General features: G+C 54.9%; 1 protein-coding gene across 3 annotated transcripts in view; it reads right to left on the bottom strand.

Annotated features, from left to right (window-relative positions):
• Positions 1-15,152, bottom strand: part of PAX7 (paired box 7) — a 95,245-nt gene that overhangs the window by 54,780 nt on the left and 25,313 nt on the right. Inside the window, exon 5 of one of the 3 annotated variants that reach the window (XM_016128252.2) lies at positions 11,182-11,187. The exons of the other annotated variants lie outside the window; for them this stretch is intronic. Within the exon in view, the coding sequence (XP_015983738.2) occupies positions 11,182-11,187 (6 nt within the window). The remainder of the gene's footprint in view (positions 1-11,181; positions 11,188-15,152) is intronic. 3 annotated transcript variants of the gene reach the window in all.

Genomic DNA, 15,152 nt, shown 5'->3' with positions numbered 1-15,152 from the left:
TCGTTTGGGGCTGCGTCCTCGCTGTGAGTCTCTGCGCAGAAAAACTCAGAGGGCAGGACCGAGGTGGAAGGAGGCACTATGTATCTGAAAGGGGGCGGAAGCAGAAGAAGGATGGCTTTGACGTGCCCTGTCACCTGGGCCACTAACACGGCCTCCGTGAATTCCTGTTTCTCCACCTGAAATAAAAGGGGTGAAACTCAACAGTCTCCTTTTGGGTCTAACATCTTGCGGTTCTGTGATTTTGAGATGCTCTGATTCTCCTGCTCTCAGAGTTGATGAGGCTGATTTTTCAAAGCTGCTCAGCACTTGCCCTGTTGGACACTTCCGTCTGCTCTCAAAGAGTCGCTTCTGTCGTGTAATGCAGTAACAGAAGGAAGAAGGGGTCGCAGACCTACTGTGTGCCAGGAACTCAACAGGGGTTGCGTTATCTCACGGCACCCCCGCAACCATCTCAGCGGCCGGTGCTCTTTGGTGGATGCTCGGAAAGGTGAGGAGACTTGCTCAGATGCTAAGTGGCAACGCTCCCTTCAAATCCAGGTGGGTCCAGCACCAAAGTCAATGAATTCATTTTAAGCAAATCAAGTGGCCTCCCCAGCGTCTTCTAAACTAGCAGTTCTCAAGCTTCAGGGCATCGGATTTCCCTGAAGGGACCACTGAACACAGATTGCTGGGCCCCTATGGGAGTCTCTATTGCAGAAGGTGGAGTCTAAGCAGTTGATTTCCAACAAGTTCCCAGCTGCTGCTGCTGCTGCTGCTGCTGCTGGGGGCCACACCTGGAGAACTGCTGTACTAGAGAACTCAAGAGAAAAATAGCGACAGCTAACAAATAAAACCATGCTGCTCTATGGAAAGAGAAAACCAGGAAACTCCTTCCCCGGTGTCAGAATGGAAATCGAGGGCCTTAATGAGAGTGCCAGGTCTTTCCACCCTCTTCTCCGCCTGGCTCCTTACATAGATCCTCTTTCCTTTCCCCCGCCATCTTTCCCTTTGCATCCAGCAATCAGGGTGTCACTGCTATCATAAGGAGAAAGAGCTCTCACAGTATCGGGAGAGTGACCTTTCAACGGCTGAAGTCGGGGGCATGCCTGACATCTGCCTCCCGTATTACCCATCTTTTAACCTCCCAGCTTGAATTGTTTGGAGGAGCAATATTCTCTCTCCAGGAGGACAAGGATTTTTATCTTTTTTTGTTCATTGCTTCATTCCTAAGGCCCAGAAGAAGGCTTGGTCCATGGGAAAAGCTCAACACACTGATAGTGAATAAATGAATGAATGAATGAATGAATGAATGAATGAATGGGTTGCCTCCTTCTATATGCCCAGATCTGTGCAATAACTTGCAATTTTCCGACCGATGCCTACAACGGTTTGCTCTTTAAGCCAATGTGATTATTGGTAAGTACGTAAAGATCATCCCCCACAATCACCTCATTAAAGATGTATTTATGCCACGCCAGACACCTGGCCCCGTGCTGAAAGCCCCAGCTAGCCAGCTGAACAGTTCCAAGAGGTCCGGAGCAGCGGCGCTCTGCAAACCCACACACAGGTACTCCACTGAATCCCGCGGCCTGCACCCAGATGTTCAGTCTACTCGGCAGCGGCCCAAATGCAAATGCAGTGTCTTAATGATGGCCGCGCAACAGCTTCCACTGCCCGTGGAATCCCTCGGGCCCCCAGACTGTGAGCCTCTCACCGCAGAGAGTCAGACATCTTTAGAAATGGGTCGCTGGAGGGAGCCAGTTTTTAAAGGAGTTAAAATTCAATTTGATCCTGCTGCTTATACCTTTTCTAGTGTGATGTGTTTTTGATAAAAAAAAAAAAAAGAATTTTTTTTTTTTGGATCAATAAAAATAAAATCTGTTACTTACACCCTGGAGCGATTATTGCTCTGGGCCCAGTCTGCTGAATCTTGATAGAATAAATAATGATATTTTCCCAAAGTGGCCAGCTAGAGAGGTTGGTTACATTAAACTAACAGGGAGGGAGGTGGACTCTGAAAACATACTGGTTCCGAGAGGGCAAATCATACTGCTAGCTATCGGGGAGGGGGCACAGCATTCTCACGTAAGAAGCTGAGGGCGAGAGGTTGGGCTTCCAGTTCGGAAGAACGAGAGGCCTCTCAGTGGAGATAGAATGGTGATAACGGGCCTCGGGGATGCGCTTACCTAGCGCCAGGTACTGTGTTTGGCAGAACCGGCATCACCCACCGTGCTCAAACCTGGCAAGCAAGTCTGACATTAAAGCAGTTCCAAAAAATGAGACTCAGAGTGGGGCACTGACTCAGCCAAGGTCACACGGCCACGAGCAGCTGTGCCACGGCTTGAGCCCAGGTCTGTCAGGGGTCCGAAGCTACACACGGAGGGACCCCTTTGCCACTCCGTCTCCCTTTCTCTAAGTGGAGACAGCGAAGAGGCCTTGGAAACTGCCCAACATTCACCTGCCAAAGCCTCTTGCTCTGCACCCCTTTGCCTTCTTCCCTTCTCTCCCGCCAATGCCATCCCGTGCTTGCCCCAAAGAGCTCCGACCACAGGGGCTGCTGGAAAAGACCAGGGCTCTGTGGCCTGGGGCCGCATTTGGTGGGACGGGGAGCAGCGTCTGACACACGGATGGGTATCGCGAGACGGGGCTGGACCTGCACCTTGCGAGATAGCAGTGGACGGACACACGGCTCCTGCTGGCCACGGTCCCAGCGGGGGTGTGCGTGTGCGCGCACGTGCGCTTACAGTCCCGGGGACTTGCACTCTCTGTTGCATGTTTCTGAACAAAATAGCTGATCTTTTGCGAAAAGGCTCTCTTAAGTATCCTGTAAAAGGTCGTCGGAAGAAGAGCGGGAAAAGGATGTCTTGGTGGCCTCAGGAGCTGAGCTACACGTGTAATCTCAGGAGGCTGGGGGACCTGGCGGCTGGCTTCAGGGGGAGATGGACGGAGGTTCTGGAAGTGAAGGGGATTATCGAGGGGCCTGGTGATGGGGAAGGTGTCCGCGTTGGAGGTGTGGAAGCTGACGACCGCAGTGGATAGGAAAGGACAGGATTCGAACCGAGCGCCCAACGTGTGTCCGACTCTGCTCATACGTTCCTTCACTCCATCCTGACAACGACACCTATATGGAGTTTTATTCCCACTTTTTAAAAAAGGCTCAGATGAAGCCGTCAACTCAAAGGCATAAGGCTGAGCAAAGATTCGGGATTCCAATCCAAGCCGGCTGAGCCTTCTGTGATGCCGGGAGGGAAAATGCCTCCCAAAGCCCAACTCCCACCCCGAAGCCTTCCTCCACGCAGCCCGCGGGGCCTCCCAGCCCCAACCTGCAGCTTACACCCCCTCGCAGGCTCAGCCGCCTGCCCTCTAATTAGATTCCCCTGGAAATAAGAGTGCATTGTGCAGTTCTGCTAAAGGCAAACTGATTTTACAATTCCTTTTCTTTCCTCCTCTTTAATAATTTGCAATGTTTCAAGGAGGTTTTACTTATGGCCCGCACACTGGAAAATTATTCTGTCTCCCATGCGCTCATTTTTCTCTTGAAGAAAACTTAAACTTGGATTTCTCCTCCATCACTAGCCCCCTCTCTTTGCTTATCTTCTGCCTAGAATATTCTAGTCCATCTTCCAATTGGCTCCTCGGCTCTTCTCTAACCTTGAAAGCAAGACCCACCCTTCCCAGCCTTCCTGCCCCACAGCTTGGAAAAACTGGCAGCCCCGAGTGATCTTGGGAACAGCGAGGAGTCTTGCAAAAGTTTGGAGAGCAGGCAGGAGAAAGGGAGGGTGGCATGCGGTGGGGTGCGGAGCGGTTCGCTCCACTTTGAGATGCATTTGCCTCCGCAGAACTGGACTGGCTCCAGCACTTTTGAGGTAGGCATTGGATGAGTATGGAAACTTTATTGGTCCCATCGGGTTCCCCTTGAGTGTCAGCGAGTAAATTATAAACAAATGGGCCCTATTTCCATTTCTGAAGGCATCTCTAGCCCTGCCTTTGCCCTTCACATTTAAAGATACGTCCCCTTAAGTAGTGTCTGATGGGACGAGGAGCCAGGTGGATGGCTGTCACACAGGCCTGGGCCGTCATCTAAAGAGCTTGCAGCCCCCGCCAGCAGGCTAGCGCACCCACTCTCCGGGCCCTGGAGCCAGACCAGAGATGGCGTGTGATGGATGGGCGGATGGACAGAGAGATGAACGCCCCAGGAGACTGTGGACCTGGATTCTGAGCTGGCAGGTCTCGTGAATTAGGGTTTGAGAGCTCTGGCCCAGGAGGAAGAAAGAGGGTGGTCGCTGGGGAACGAGGCCCGGGCTGGGGCCGGGCTAAGGGTACGGCTGGCTGGCATGACCACGGCCATGGGCTGAGAGGGTGGGGAGGGGAGCACTCAGGATGTGTGGGGCAGAGTGTCTTTGGCACCCTGAGCACAGTGACCAAAACGCACCCCACCCTGTCCTACCTCCACCCCAACCCCCACTTTCCAGCTCCTACTGCCCCGGCTCCCGTTATAGGGTTTGAAAATGGGAGACTCAGCCACACCCGTGAAAATCACTGCTTTTACAATAACTGGGGCCATTTGCCAGGCACAGAGGTCTGGGCACTCATCTCATTTAATCCTGGCAATAGCACCACCAGGTGGGCCGTATAACCCCTACTTCATAGACAAGGGCTCCGGACCACAGGGAAGCCATTGTCGGTGATCACTGCAGCTCACTGGACATGCTTCCTAAGTGAGCTTCTCGGGGAGTAGCTCACTTATGTCACAACAATTATCATTGCATTTACAGAGAAGGAAATCGAGGCTCAGAGAGGCAGAGTGTGGGCTTGATCACCAGCCTCCCTGTTTACGACAGCTTCTCCAGATGGACTTGGTCTCTAATGTCTAAGACCTTTCGGTGTCCAGATGATAGGTCTGTTCATTCTGGGTGCAAACCTGAGGAACAATTTAATCCCAACACACTATCTTAGAGATGAGGAAAGTGAGTACGGAGAGCGGATGTAATTGGCCAGAGGTTGGTCACACGGCAAGCGAGTGGGAGAGTTGGGACTGGTGTCAGGCCCCCTCTCTGGTCCCAGGGACCCGCAGACACTCTCAGGGTATGTCAGCAAATGCTGGAGGGACAGTGACAGCAGACGTCCAGAGACAGGCACCTCGGAGGGTGTTGCCGGTATGGCTGCCGTTTTAGCTAAGCCCTGGAGCCACCGACTCTGGAGGCAGGGTCTGGAGCTCTAATGACGTCCGGGATCCCTCCTGCCCCCTCCCCCACCACCACCACCACCACTGCAAGCCTGGAGGCAATGCCATCGGCTGCCACCCCCAGCCTCCGAGTGCTCCAGACCAGGGAGGGGTAAGGAGAAAAGAGAGCGAGGCCAAATGCCAGGAACTGAGTGGTGCCTGGCCAGGCTGAGTCTCCAGAAGCATCCTTCACTTGTCCCTCACGTGGAACTGTAGACTACCAGCAAGAGATGGCTTTGGAGACCAAGAACTGGGGTCTTGAATCCAGCCTGGGCGACCTGAGGCTGGTCACTTCACCTCTTTGAGCCCCGGGATCTAAGAGGCAGGAGGGTGCTCAGGCAAAGCAAGTGTCTGAGGAAGGGGAGGCAAAGAAGGGACCCCTGTCTCTCGGGCCCTGATCCCTCCCAAGGGCCCCCCAGGAAAACTGACACAGGCACCTGCCACATCCTCGTGCGCAGGGACTTGTTGCCAAAAAGAAACCTGAGGAAGCTGGGCCACGCTGGGAAGGCGCTGGGCTGCAGCCGAGTCGCTGTTTGCCGAAGGTTACCTGAGACGTGTCCTAACAAGAACCAGCCGGGGTCCTGCCCCAGGGCCCCCAGACATGCCTGCCCGCCCAGAGCCAGCGGGGACCAAGGCAACCAAGCCTCCTGCCGAGCGCTGAGCCAGTCCAGGGACCATCTGGGTCCAGAGAAGAGCGTTACGTAAATACATGCAAAACACCAGGCAAGGAGCGTGAAGGGAGCCATTATTCCTTTAACAAGCATTTAATGAGCACCTACTGGGTACCAGGCACTTTCTCCCAGGCCTTTCTTCTGATACACCTTACAGCTCTGTGAGAAGGTTTCTGCAGGTGAGGACTTTGGAGCTGGAAGGGTGTGGCTCGGGCATCCTTGTGGCTAAAACATCCACAGCTCTGACTGCGCCAGCAGCTCTCAGCCCGGGCTGCTCACTGGAATCACCTGGAGAGCTTTTAAAAGTATTGCCTCGCCCCTCACCCCAATTCTGATGTAATGGTCTGTGCAGCAGCTGGACATTGGGATTTTTAAAAGCTCCCCACTGTGAATCTCATGTACAGCCAGGGCTGAGAACCACTGCCCTAGTGCTCCCTGGTTTTGCTCTGAATTTTCCCATCTCCTATTCAGCTCCTAAGGCGGCCTGGTTAAGAGACGGGTATGGGGAGGAGGAGTCATGGAGATTTCGGAGGGAAGAGGAGAACTGGGAGCCTGCGAAGGGGCATGTGTCCCATTGGCGTTGGCTGGGGGAAGAGAAAAGATCAGCCCCTCCACAGCTCTTGGCGCAGGGTTGGACTGGCTCAGAATGGTGTGTGTTGGGGTGGGGTGGGGGGTGTTCCCGGCTGAAGCTGATGGGTGGGCGGGAGCTCCTGGACTGGGCCGGGAGGTCATTTACACCTGGACTGGGCCGGGAGGTCATTTACACCTGGACTGGGCCGGGAGGTCATTTACACCTGGACTGGGCCGGGAGGTCATTTACACCATCCCCCTGCCTCTACCACATTCTCAGAGAAAACAGCTCCCCGCCCCCGCCCACCCACCCAGCTGATCTGCTTCCTCTCCCCCAGGAAGTGTGACTTACAGAGACTAAGGGGTGTGCTATTCCTTAAGTCTAGGCTCAGTCCCTCCCACTGCATATTCCGGAACCCATCTGCTGGAATTCGTCCTCCGTGCGCTCCGTCGTCATGTGAGGGCCTGGCTTCCTGGGAAAAGGGTCCCCTTTATGAGGCTCCTGCCAGGTTGGGCTTGTGTGCAGACCGAAGCATCCTTCCTTCCTTCCCCTGCGATGCTCTGAAGGGTGCAGATGAAGCCCAGCCACAAGCTTCTCTCCCACCCCCCACCCCCTTTCTGTGGGGTTTTACGCTTGACAAAGTGCCTCAGAGTCAGTACTGTTACTCTCTCCCGTTTTTCGGCTGGGGAATAGGCACAGAGTGGTAAGGCAGCTTGCCCCCTGGTCACATAGGGATAGATGCAGTAGGATCAGAATTCGAACCTGGCTCCTCGCTCAGCTGCTAAGCTGGGGCAAGCAGCGGAGGTCCTGCCATCTTTTGATCTGTACCACATGGGAATGAAGTCGGGCCAAGGGGAGAACTGCCCGGCCTTAGTAGTCCTGAGCTCTAGGATCAGCTGCTATGGGGAAGCTGCAGGATGTCTTAGGGGTCTTTCTTGGTGACCCCTGCCCCCTAAAAGCCAACTGCTAGAGCCAAGCTTCCACTGCCAAGCAGTCTGAATATTTCCCCAGGTGAGTCGGAGGAGAAATTCAATCCAGTTTGCTTTTCTCTGAACTTGCCAAAAGCTTGTTTGCTCTGAGAGGCCCGTGAGGCCTTGGCTTCGCTGGTTTCAAATAATTGACTTTCAAAGCCTGTCTTTGGTGGAACGCTGCCATGAACCACCTGGGTGAAGAGCTGAACCCAGAGAACTTTGCCAGGGAATGAATGGGGAGGTGTCTGGGCTCCATGATTGGCTGGGTGCCTCCCATAGTCACCTCTTGCCCCACCCCCAGCCCCTCTCCCCAGCCCAGAGCCTTCCCTGCAGTCACAAGCTGGCATGGACTTTCCTCCGACTGGGGCTGAGATAGGCAGGGAAGACCCCCTTGCACCCCTGAGGACATAGTGGGCAGCTATTGGAGGAAATGTGGCACCTATAGGTGTGTTCGCCAGTGCCACTGGCCCTTCCGGGGCCTATGGCAGAGAGCATGCCACCCCCGCCCCCGCCCCCACCTGGCAACTGCTCTGCAGAGCCCGTGAGGTCCCCACAGGCCAGAGGGCAGCCAGGGTCTCCCCTAGACAGCGACCAGACCACCGGTGCGTGGGGAAGGTGGGGATGGGCCTGAGGCGTGGAGTCGGTCTTCAGCCCTGGACCGCAGACCCAGGTGTTTTCCCCTCCCAATTCAGTTATTATTTCGAAACAGGCTGAGCTGAGTTGGCACCGTCTCCTGGGAGAGGAGGTGCAGATAACCGCCTCTTTTCTTTCTTTTAAGGAAAACGTCACCATTTTCACGGCTGAGACACCACTGAGCCTGCCCGCGCCGTGTCTGTCTAGCTCCAGGCCCAGGACGCCTCAGTCCTTGGCTTTCTGTGTTGGCCGCAGACCTCTGAAGGACGCGCACACCACAGGGGCGTTGTCCAGGCCGCCGGGGTTGAGAACAGGTCTAATCTCAAGCCCCCTCGGCCTGCCCTGATCATAAAGACAGCCTCCCACATTCACCGAGCACCGTCGGCAGGCTCTCTGCCGAGCCGTGTGCATTCCTTCTATCCTTCTAACGCACTCAACCGCCATCTACACGGGAACTGAGGCCCAAAGAGATGAGGCAGTTTTCCCAAGATTGGAATTCGGATCCAGCTGACTCTAGAGCCTGCGAGCTTAGCCACCACCCTACACCGCTGCCATGTTTAGAATCACTGGAACCCAAGGGTGGCGTCTCCAACTAGGCCTCGTCAAAGGTTGGCAGGTTCCCTGGGAAAGGAAATGCGTTTTCCTATTTCTCCTCAGGATCTCGGGTTCACCTGTCATGCGTCTTGGGGGACAGCCTGTGTCGAGGGGAACAGACGCTCCAGAAGAGGAAGCTCCCAGCCTCGGCTCCTCTGAGCCTCATCCTCCCTGTCTATAAGCCGAGGGCAGAGAACTAGACGGTTCTAAAGCCCAGATATGACACTCCATCACTTCCTGCATGACTCTGAGCTCCCGATGTTATCCTTTGGGTCTCGATTTCCCCCTGTGTAAAACAGGGGTGACAAAGCTCCTTCACGGAGGGCGTGGGGAATCACAAACTGTAAAGTGCGGGCCGAAGGAGAGGGCCACGATGACTTTGTACAGGGGCTTCCAGCACGGCTGCCTCGCCGTCACCCCCGGGAGCAGCTCCTCTCCTCTGCCCTCCCCCACTTCAGGCTTTGTCTTCCCTTTTCCAGGTCACCGGTTCCCCATTCGTTATGCCTCCTGGCCTCCTCCGGCTTTGGAAGGCTCTCAACAGTTGGGAAGGAAAAACCCAGATGTGGCTACAGGCCGCGTGGGGGCCAGGAACAAGGTCACCAGGGCCTCGGAGGAATGAGATCATCTTTCCAGCAAGATGGAATCTGTCCTGGCCCTGTCACTAATTAGCTGTGTGACCTTGGGCAAGTCACTTAACCTTTCTGGGCCCTCTGCCCCAGCATCTGTGAAAGTGAGAGGGTCAGACTAGATGCTTCCAGATCCGACATATGAGGAGGGTCCGATGCAGCAGTAGCTTTTCTCGGCCCCAAATCCCAGTCTTGGTGCAACAATCTGCGGCGAGTTCCGGGATCCAAGATTGTGACCGGGGAATGCAGCCTCCGGAGCCCAGTTCCTAACGCCAGTGCGTGAGGGGTGGGTTTCCTAAGCTCCCCTTTCTCCTCCCTTCTCTCTCGCTAGGTGGGAAAAGGGAAGACGGTGGTACTCGAGGGCCATCGTGGATGAGCTGGTCGCAGCTGGCCTTAACGTCGGGGCCATTTTAATGTCACATAACGGTCCTGGCCTGTCGGGACAACGTCAGCCCTGCCTGTCCTTCACCACAGGGCCAGGCCGCATTCCTATCTGGAGTCTGTCCTCTGAACTGAGCGGCCGTATTTTAAGATGGGGCCGATTCCTAGAATATTCCAGAAGGACTTAAGAGTCAGAAATATTCCAGAGGACCTACGAGTCAGAAAGCCCAAATTCAAGCTGGAGGCCTCCTCGGGTTAACAGATGAAAGTGACAGGCACATCAGTTCTCACCTGCCAGATCAACAGTGACAAAAGCACCCAATGAAACCCCGTCGCTGACGAGGCGTCGGGGAGGAGCTCTCCCTCCAGCCTCCAGAGAATGGTGTCCTGGACACCACAACCGTTTAAGTCTGGAACGGCGCATGTGGCACAAGCCCACTTTGTCAAAATAAACGAGTATGGAAACGCACTTCCCTGCAGAGAAATTTCTAGAAGCTCGGACGCCCATTTTATTCACAGCATTTAACTCTGGAGGGTAGAAAGGAGGGGACGGCACACTTTTTACCTTCTATCCTCTTCTACCATTTGACTTTTTTCCGCAATAAGCTGTCATTCTTGTGCAACGAAGAAGGAATAGAAACAGATCTTTTTTTTAAATTCCAAATGAAGTCTGACTTGAAGCTGCATCCTCTCTCACAGGGTAAGAGAATAAGTGAGTGAACAAACAAACGAACGAACAAACTAAAGAAGGCACAAAGGAGCCAAGTGCACGACCTCATAAAGGTCGCCTGTCATTACCATGCCATTAAGCATCACCTAGCGCATCCTTCCAGGTTGCTGCGGAGGGATCGTCATCTTTAGGCCCATTTAGAGGACAAGATAACCTAAGCCCAGGGAAGATGAGTAGCTTGGCTGGTCACATCCTTCAGAAGCACTCACTTGGGGCTTTGGGAAACCAAAACTCTCTCTCACCTTGCTCAGGGTCCTCCCAGCCCGCCAGCAGCTCATGAAAGAGAGCTTGCTGCCCAAGGCCGCGAGTGCCCACCCTGTCACAATTACCATCCTGCTGTCCAGCCCCAGAGCACACCGCTGAGGACACGGGTGCAGGCAGGGACCCAGCTGGGCTCAATCTGGGACCAAAAAATAAATATTGCCACTCTCCGAGCTCCAGGAGGCTGGTTTCTACCTCTCCGTGGAAATGTCCTTTGATTTCAAAACAAGCTGGACTGTACAGTCAATAAAGCTTCCTGTGCCCATAAACAAATAGGCAGCTGCTTAATCACACCCCCTCCTGGCACCCTCTGCCCACCCCCTGCCACTCCAAGGCGCAGGCAGAGGGCAGGCCTGAGGACCGTTGTCCCGGGTAGTTAACCACGGTGATAAAGAGCTGCACTGAACTTCGAAGACCAGGCTGGGCCCCAGGAGCTGGAGCCCTGGCCCCTGTGTGCATCTGGAAGCCAGCATGGGCATCAGGCCTGCCCCTGGCACCGGCGCCCACATTCTGAGGCCTTACTGTGCGCAAGCACGGCACCAGACGCTTGGCTGTTTCCAACAGTGTGCGGTGGGCGTCATTCACCCTACTTTACAGGTAAGAAGGCTGAGGCTCTGAGAGGTCACTCGCTTCTTGCCTGAGGCTACGGAGCAAGAGCTAAGCGGACATGGAATTCAGCCCCATGCAGGCTTCCAGAAGACCCGCAAGGAGAAGACCCATGAAGAAGACGGGGGAGGACTGCGGTCAGTGCCAGGAACGTGGGTGATGGTGGTGGTGGGGACAGACACCAGGAAATTTCTGGAAAGAGGCACAGGAAATGTGTTCGCAAAATTAAAGGAAAATTCATTTCCAGCTCATGGCCCCCAGAGCCTGTGTCCCCCACATCCCATGTGCACCTCTACCCCAAGCACCTCTCACACCGAATGGGGCGTAATCTGTTTGCTTGTCTGTTTCCCCCACCAAACAGGGGGGCCCTGAGGGCAGGGACATGTCCACGCTGTTCTCCGATTTGCCCAGTGCCCGGCGTGCAGTGAGTGCTCATGAAGAGACTGATCAACTGACATCAGATTCTCAACTATTTAAACCCGCGGCCATCCCGCCCGTCCTGTGCCCCCCGCTTTAGCACAGTTTTCTTTTCATCTTTCCCCCCAGCACGGTTGAGCACTGTGTTCCAGGCTCACTATTTCACCACATCCTTAACAAAAACCCGGAGAACATCGACTTTCGCTCCATTTTACAGGTGAGAAAACTGAGGGTCAGAGAGAAGAAATATATTCTTATTTGGGGAGTCGGCTGCCCACTTCCTCTCCTTTAACTAGTTCCACCTCCTAAGCATCCTCCCTCCCCTACCCACCCCTCCTCAGCCACGTGCTTGCGGTCCAGCCGGTCCCCACCTCAGAGTGCCCTTCTGTTTTTTCGCTCAGGATTCCTGAGCCCAAGGAGCCGGCTTGTTTATAGCTTTGCCTGCCCTGTTGCCTTGGTCCCAGCTCAGGTCACCTCTCTGGGGCTAGTGAGAGCTTTTGAACGCGCTAAATACAGGTTATAGGGGTCAGGGGTCGCAGCCCTTTCTTGGGGAAAGTTCGACTTGAATCATCCATGAAATAAGGACTCTTATCTTGGGGGGAAGGGAGAAGGCAGATTTCTTAAATTATGATTCTTCAGCCACCTCCCCACCTGGGCAGCCTCACTCCCCTCCCCCCCACCACCCTGGTCTCTCTGGATATATTTAGCATCTGGATTTCCCGTTTTCGTCCCTCTAACTCTGTCCTTAAGCCAGAACAAAATAAGGGGTCTGGAGGACATGCGGAGCAGACCAAAGGGAGGAGCTGAACGTTTGCTGGAGGCCTGCTTCGTTCTGGGCAGGTTTGCATTCAAGTGGTATCACCTCTGTTTCACAGGTGGGGTGATGGCCCCCCCATAAACCACCTAGCCAGCAAGTGGCCCAGCCAGAACTGGAACTCAGGCTGGTCTAAATCAAAGGGCCAAGCTCCCACCCCCCAAATCCAAACCTGGACCCTTTCCCCAACAGACACTTCATCGGGGGAAAGGGCACCCAGTCACCCAAGAGAGGAGGCCCCACTCAGCCGCCCAGGACAGAGCGCAGATGTCCAGTGTCCTCCGCAAGGTAACGCCTCCCAGGCGCAGAGCCCGCCATACTTTTCGGTCCTTTTCGTGGCCCCCTTCCCTTCCCACCCAGCCCATCACATCCATTGGATGGTGACATACCTGCATCTTACACGGAAGGGGGTCAAAGGGACTTCTCCCTGCCGCCAGGGAGTAGGATGTCCAACCATCCATGTGTCAGGGACTGAGGGTTTTCTGGGACATGGGACTCTCAGTGCTAGCACAGGGACAGTCCCAGGAGGTTGCTCCCCACTTCCGGGAGGGAGGATGCAGAGACCAGGCTGCTACCTCTCAGGCAAGAGAGATTTTCTTCCACCTGCTACTTGCCTAAGCCCCCTTCCCTCCCTCTCACCTTCTCCTTTCCCAGGGAAGGAGCACCTGGGAGGGAGAGCACAAACACCCTCCCCTGGCCTGGCTCCAAGGGAAGCTGTTCAGAAGGTGAAGGTCAGTGATACGGGTCCGATTCTCCTGCCCATGATCATTAGGGACACTCCCTTTTTACACCCCCCTTAGTACCCGAGTGAAGACAGGTGTGGGATGGGGAGAGCGGGAGGAAGGGAGGGGGAAGGGGAGGGCAAGGAGGCGCTAGCCTCAACCCTCGGCAGAGGCCCGGTTGCCCTTCTCCCCTGTATGGCTCAAGCACGTGTATCAGGAAAGTTCTAGACAGAGGGAGCATTTATTGAGCACGTAGTCTGCATATAGCACTGTACCGGTACTGAGTAGCGGAAATCAAGACAGAATAAAATTCAGTTAACTAGTCCGTGCCCCCCAAGGTCTACTCTGGCACAGGAGATGGAAGCACAGAACTAAACTCACTCGGACAGTGACTCAGCAGTGCACACACAGACACGCACACACACAGACACACACGCACACACTACATGCACACACTACACGCACACACGCACGCCCTTCACGTACTCCACACGCATGCACTGCACACATGCGCCACAACTACGCATGCATACACATACGCATACACACATACACACTCACTTGCACGCACGCACATTTAAGCACGTGCACGCACATTCGTATGCACACACACTTCCCATCCCAGTTAGAGGGAATTCCAGGTACCACCCCCCACCCCGGAACCGGGAGTCCTGGAGTTGAGGCCCCTCTAACACATCGATTCTGTCTGAGCCAACTGAGTCACACACAGCCAGAGATTCAGATACAGCCGGGGATAAGATGTGCTTCACGCCCCAACCCTGCCCTGAGTACCGCAGCTGAAAACAGGGTGAGGCTCGAGTCAGCCAGGCCTGGGGTTCCATCCCCGCTCAAAACTCTCAGGCTAGAGAGAGACCTCTTTCTCGCCTCGCTTTCCCATCTGCAGCGTGGGGAGAAGTTAACACCCGCCTCGCCTTCACGTGGAAGCTGACATGAGCGACCACATACCTAAGCTCCTCCCACAGAGCCGCACGCAGTAAGTGTTCAGTAAAGGTAGGAATAATGGCCGAGACAGTCGGGGAGAGACAGAGGCTACACCCCACCCTCTCCTTTTCCAGAAACACCCACCCCGGGGTCCCTCAAAGGCACAAACTGGCTGCGCTCAGCAACATATGGCTGGAGGGCCACTGGGGGGTGGGGGTGGGGGTGGGGGTGGGGGAGGGGGCGGGAAGGACTGGGGAGCAGGGCAGGTGGGGGAAGGGAAGAGGAGGAGAAGGAAGGGTGTATTTAGGAAAAAAAAGAAAACCTCACACAAAACCGACAGAATTCCAGCCGATTATTCCTCCTGCTGCAGCTGTACATTAATGCCCGCGAAGGAGGGGGCGGAGCTTCGGGCCGGGCAAAGAAAACGCCCGCAGTCCTTTTAACAAGCCGTTGTCTGGCTTGATCTTGTCACTCTAAAGAGGGCCATTGAGAGGTATTCATGCGTCCGCCCTGGGGGGACAAAAGGGCCCAGTATCTGTACTGACTGCTCAGTTGCCTGCGGGCCGTGGGGCCTTTGTCTAACCTTCCCTTAATAAACTTTCGGGAAGAGTTCATCAATCCGCTTCAATAGCTGATGTTCTCATTTTCAGAGAGAGAAGAAAAATAGCAGAAGGCCGGCGTGGGTTCTTTTTTTTTTTTTTCCTTTTTTTCCAGGAGGCATTCTCAATAAGAAGGGGAATGGGGAGAGAGGGGGAGAAAGGCTGTAGACACCCCACTTTCAAGGGAGGGAAAAGAACACATCACAACTACAGCCACAAATCCTAAATGGGAGCCCAGACAAAACCGCTATTCATGGGACCTGGAGTCCACGGCCATCTGAGTGTCGCCGGCCGCGGGAGCCAGTCCGCTTGGCAGGGGTAGGGGAGGCTGGGCGGAGCTGTGGCTGCAGGGGGGCCTGAGCGAGCGCAGGCATTTCTTGGAAGGAAGGTGTGGCTCAGAAGGGACAGCCA

Source organism: Rousettus aegyptiacus, unplaced genomic scaffold (assembly GCF_014176215.1).
Source record: "Rousettus aegyptiacus isolate mRouAeg1 unplaced genomic scaffold, mRouAeg1.p scaffold_m13_p_1, whole genome shotgun sequence".
In the NCBI taxonomy this organism is placed as follows: Eukaryota; Metazoa; Chordata; class Mammalia; order Chiroptera; family Pteropodidae; genus Rousettus; species Rousettus aegyptiacus.
This window is presented reverse-complemented; position numbering and strand designations above follow the sequence as displayed.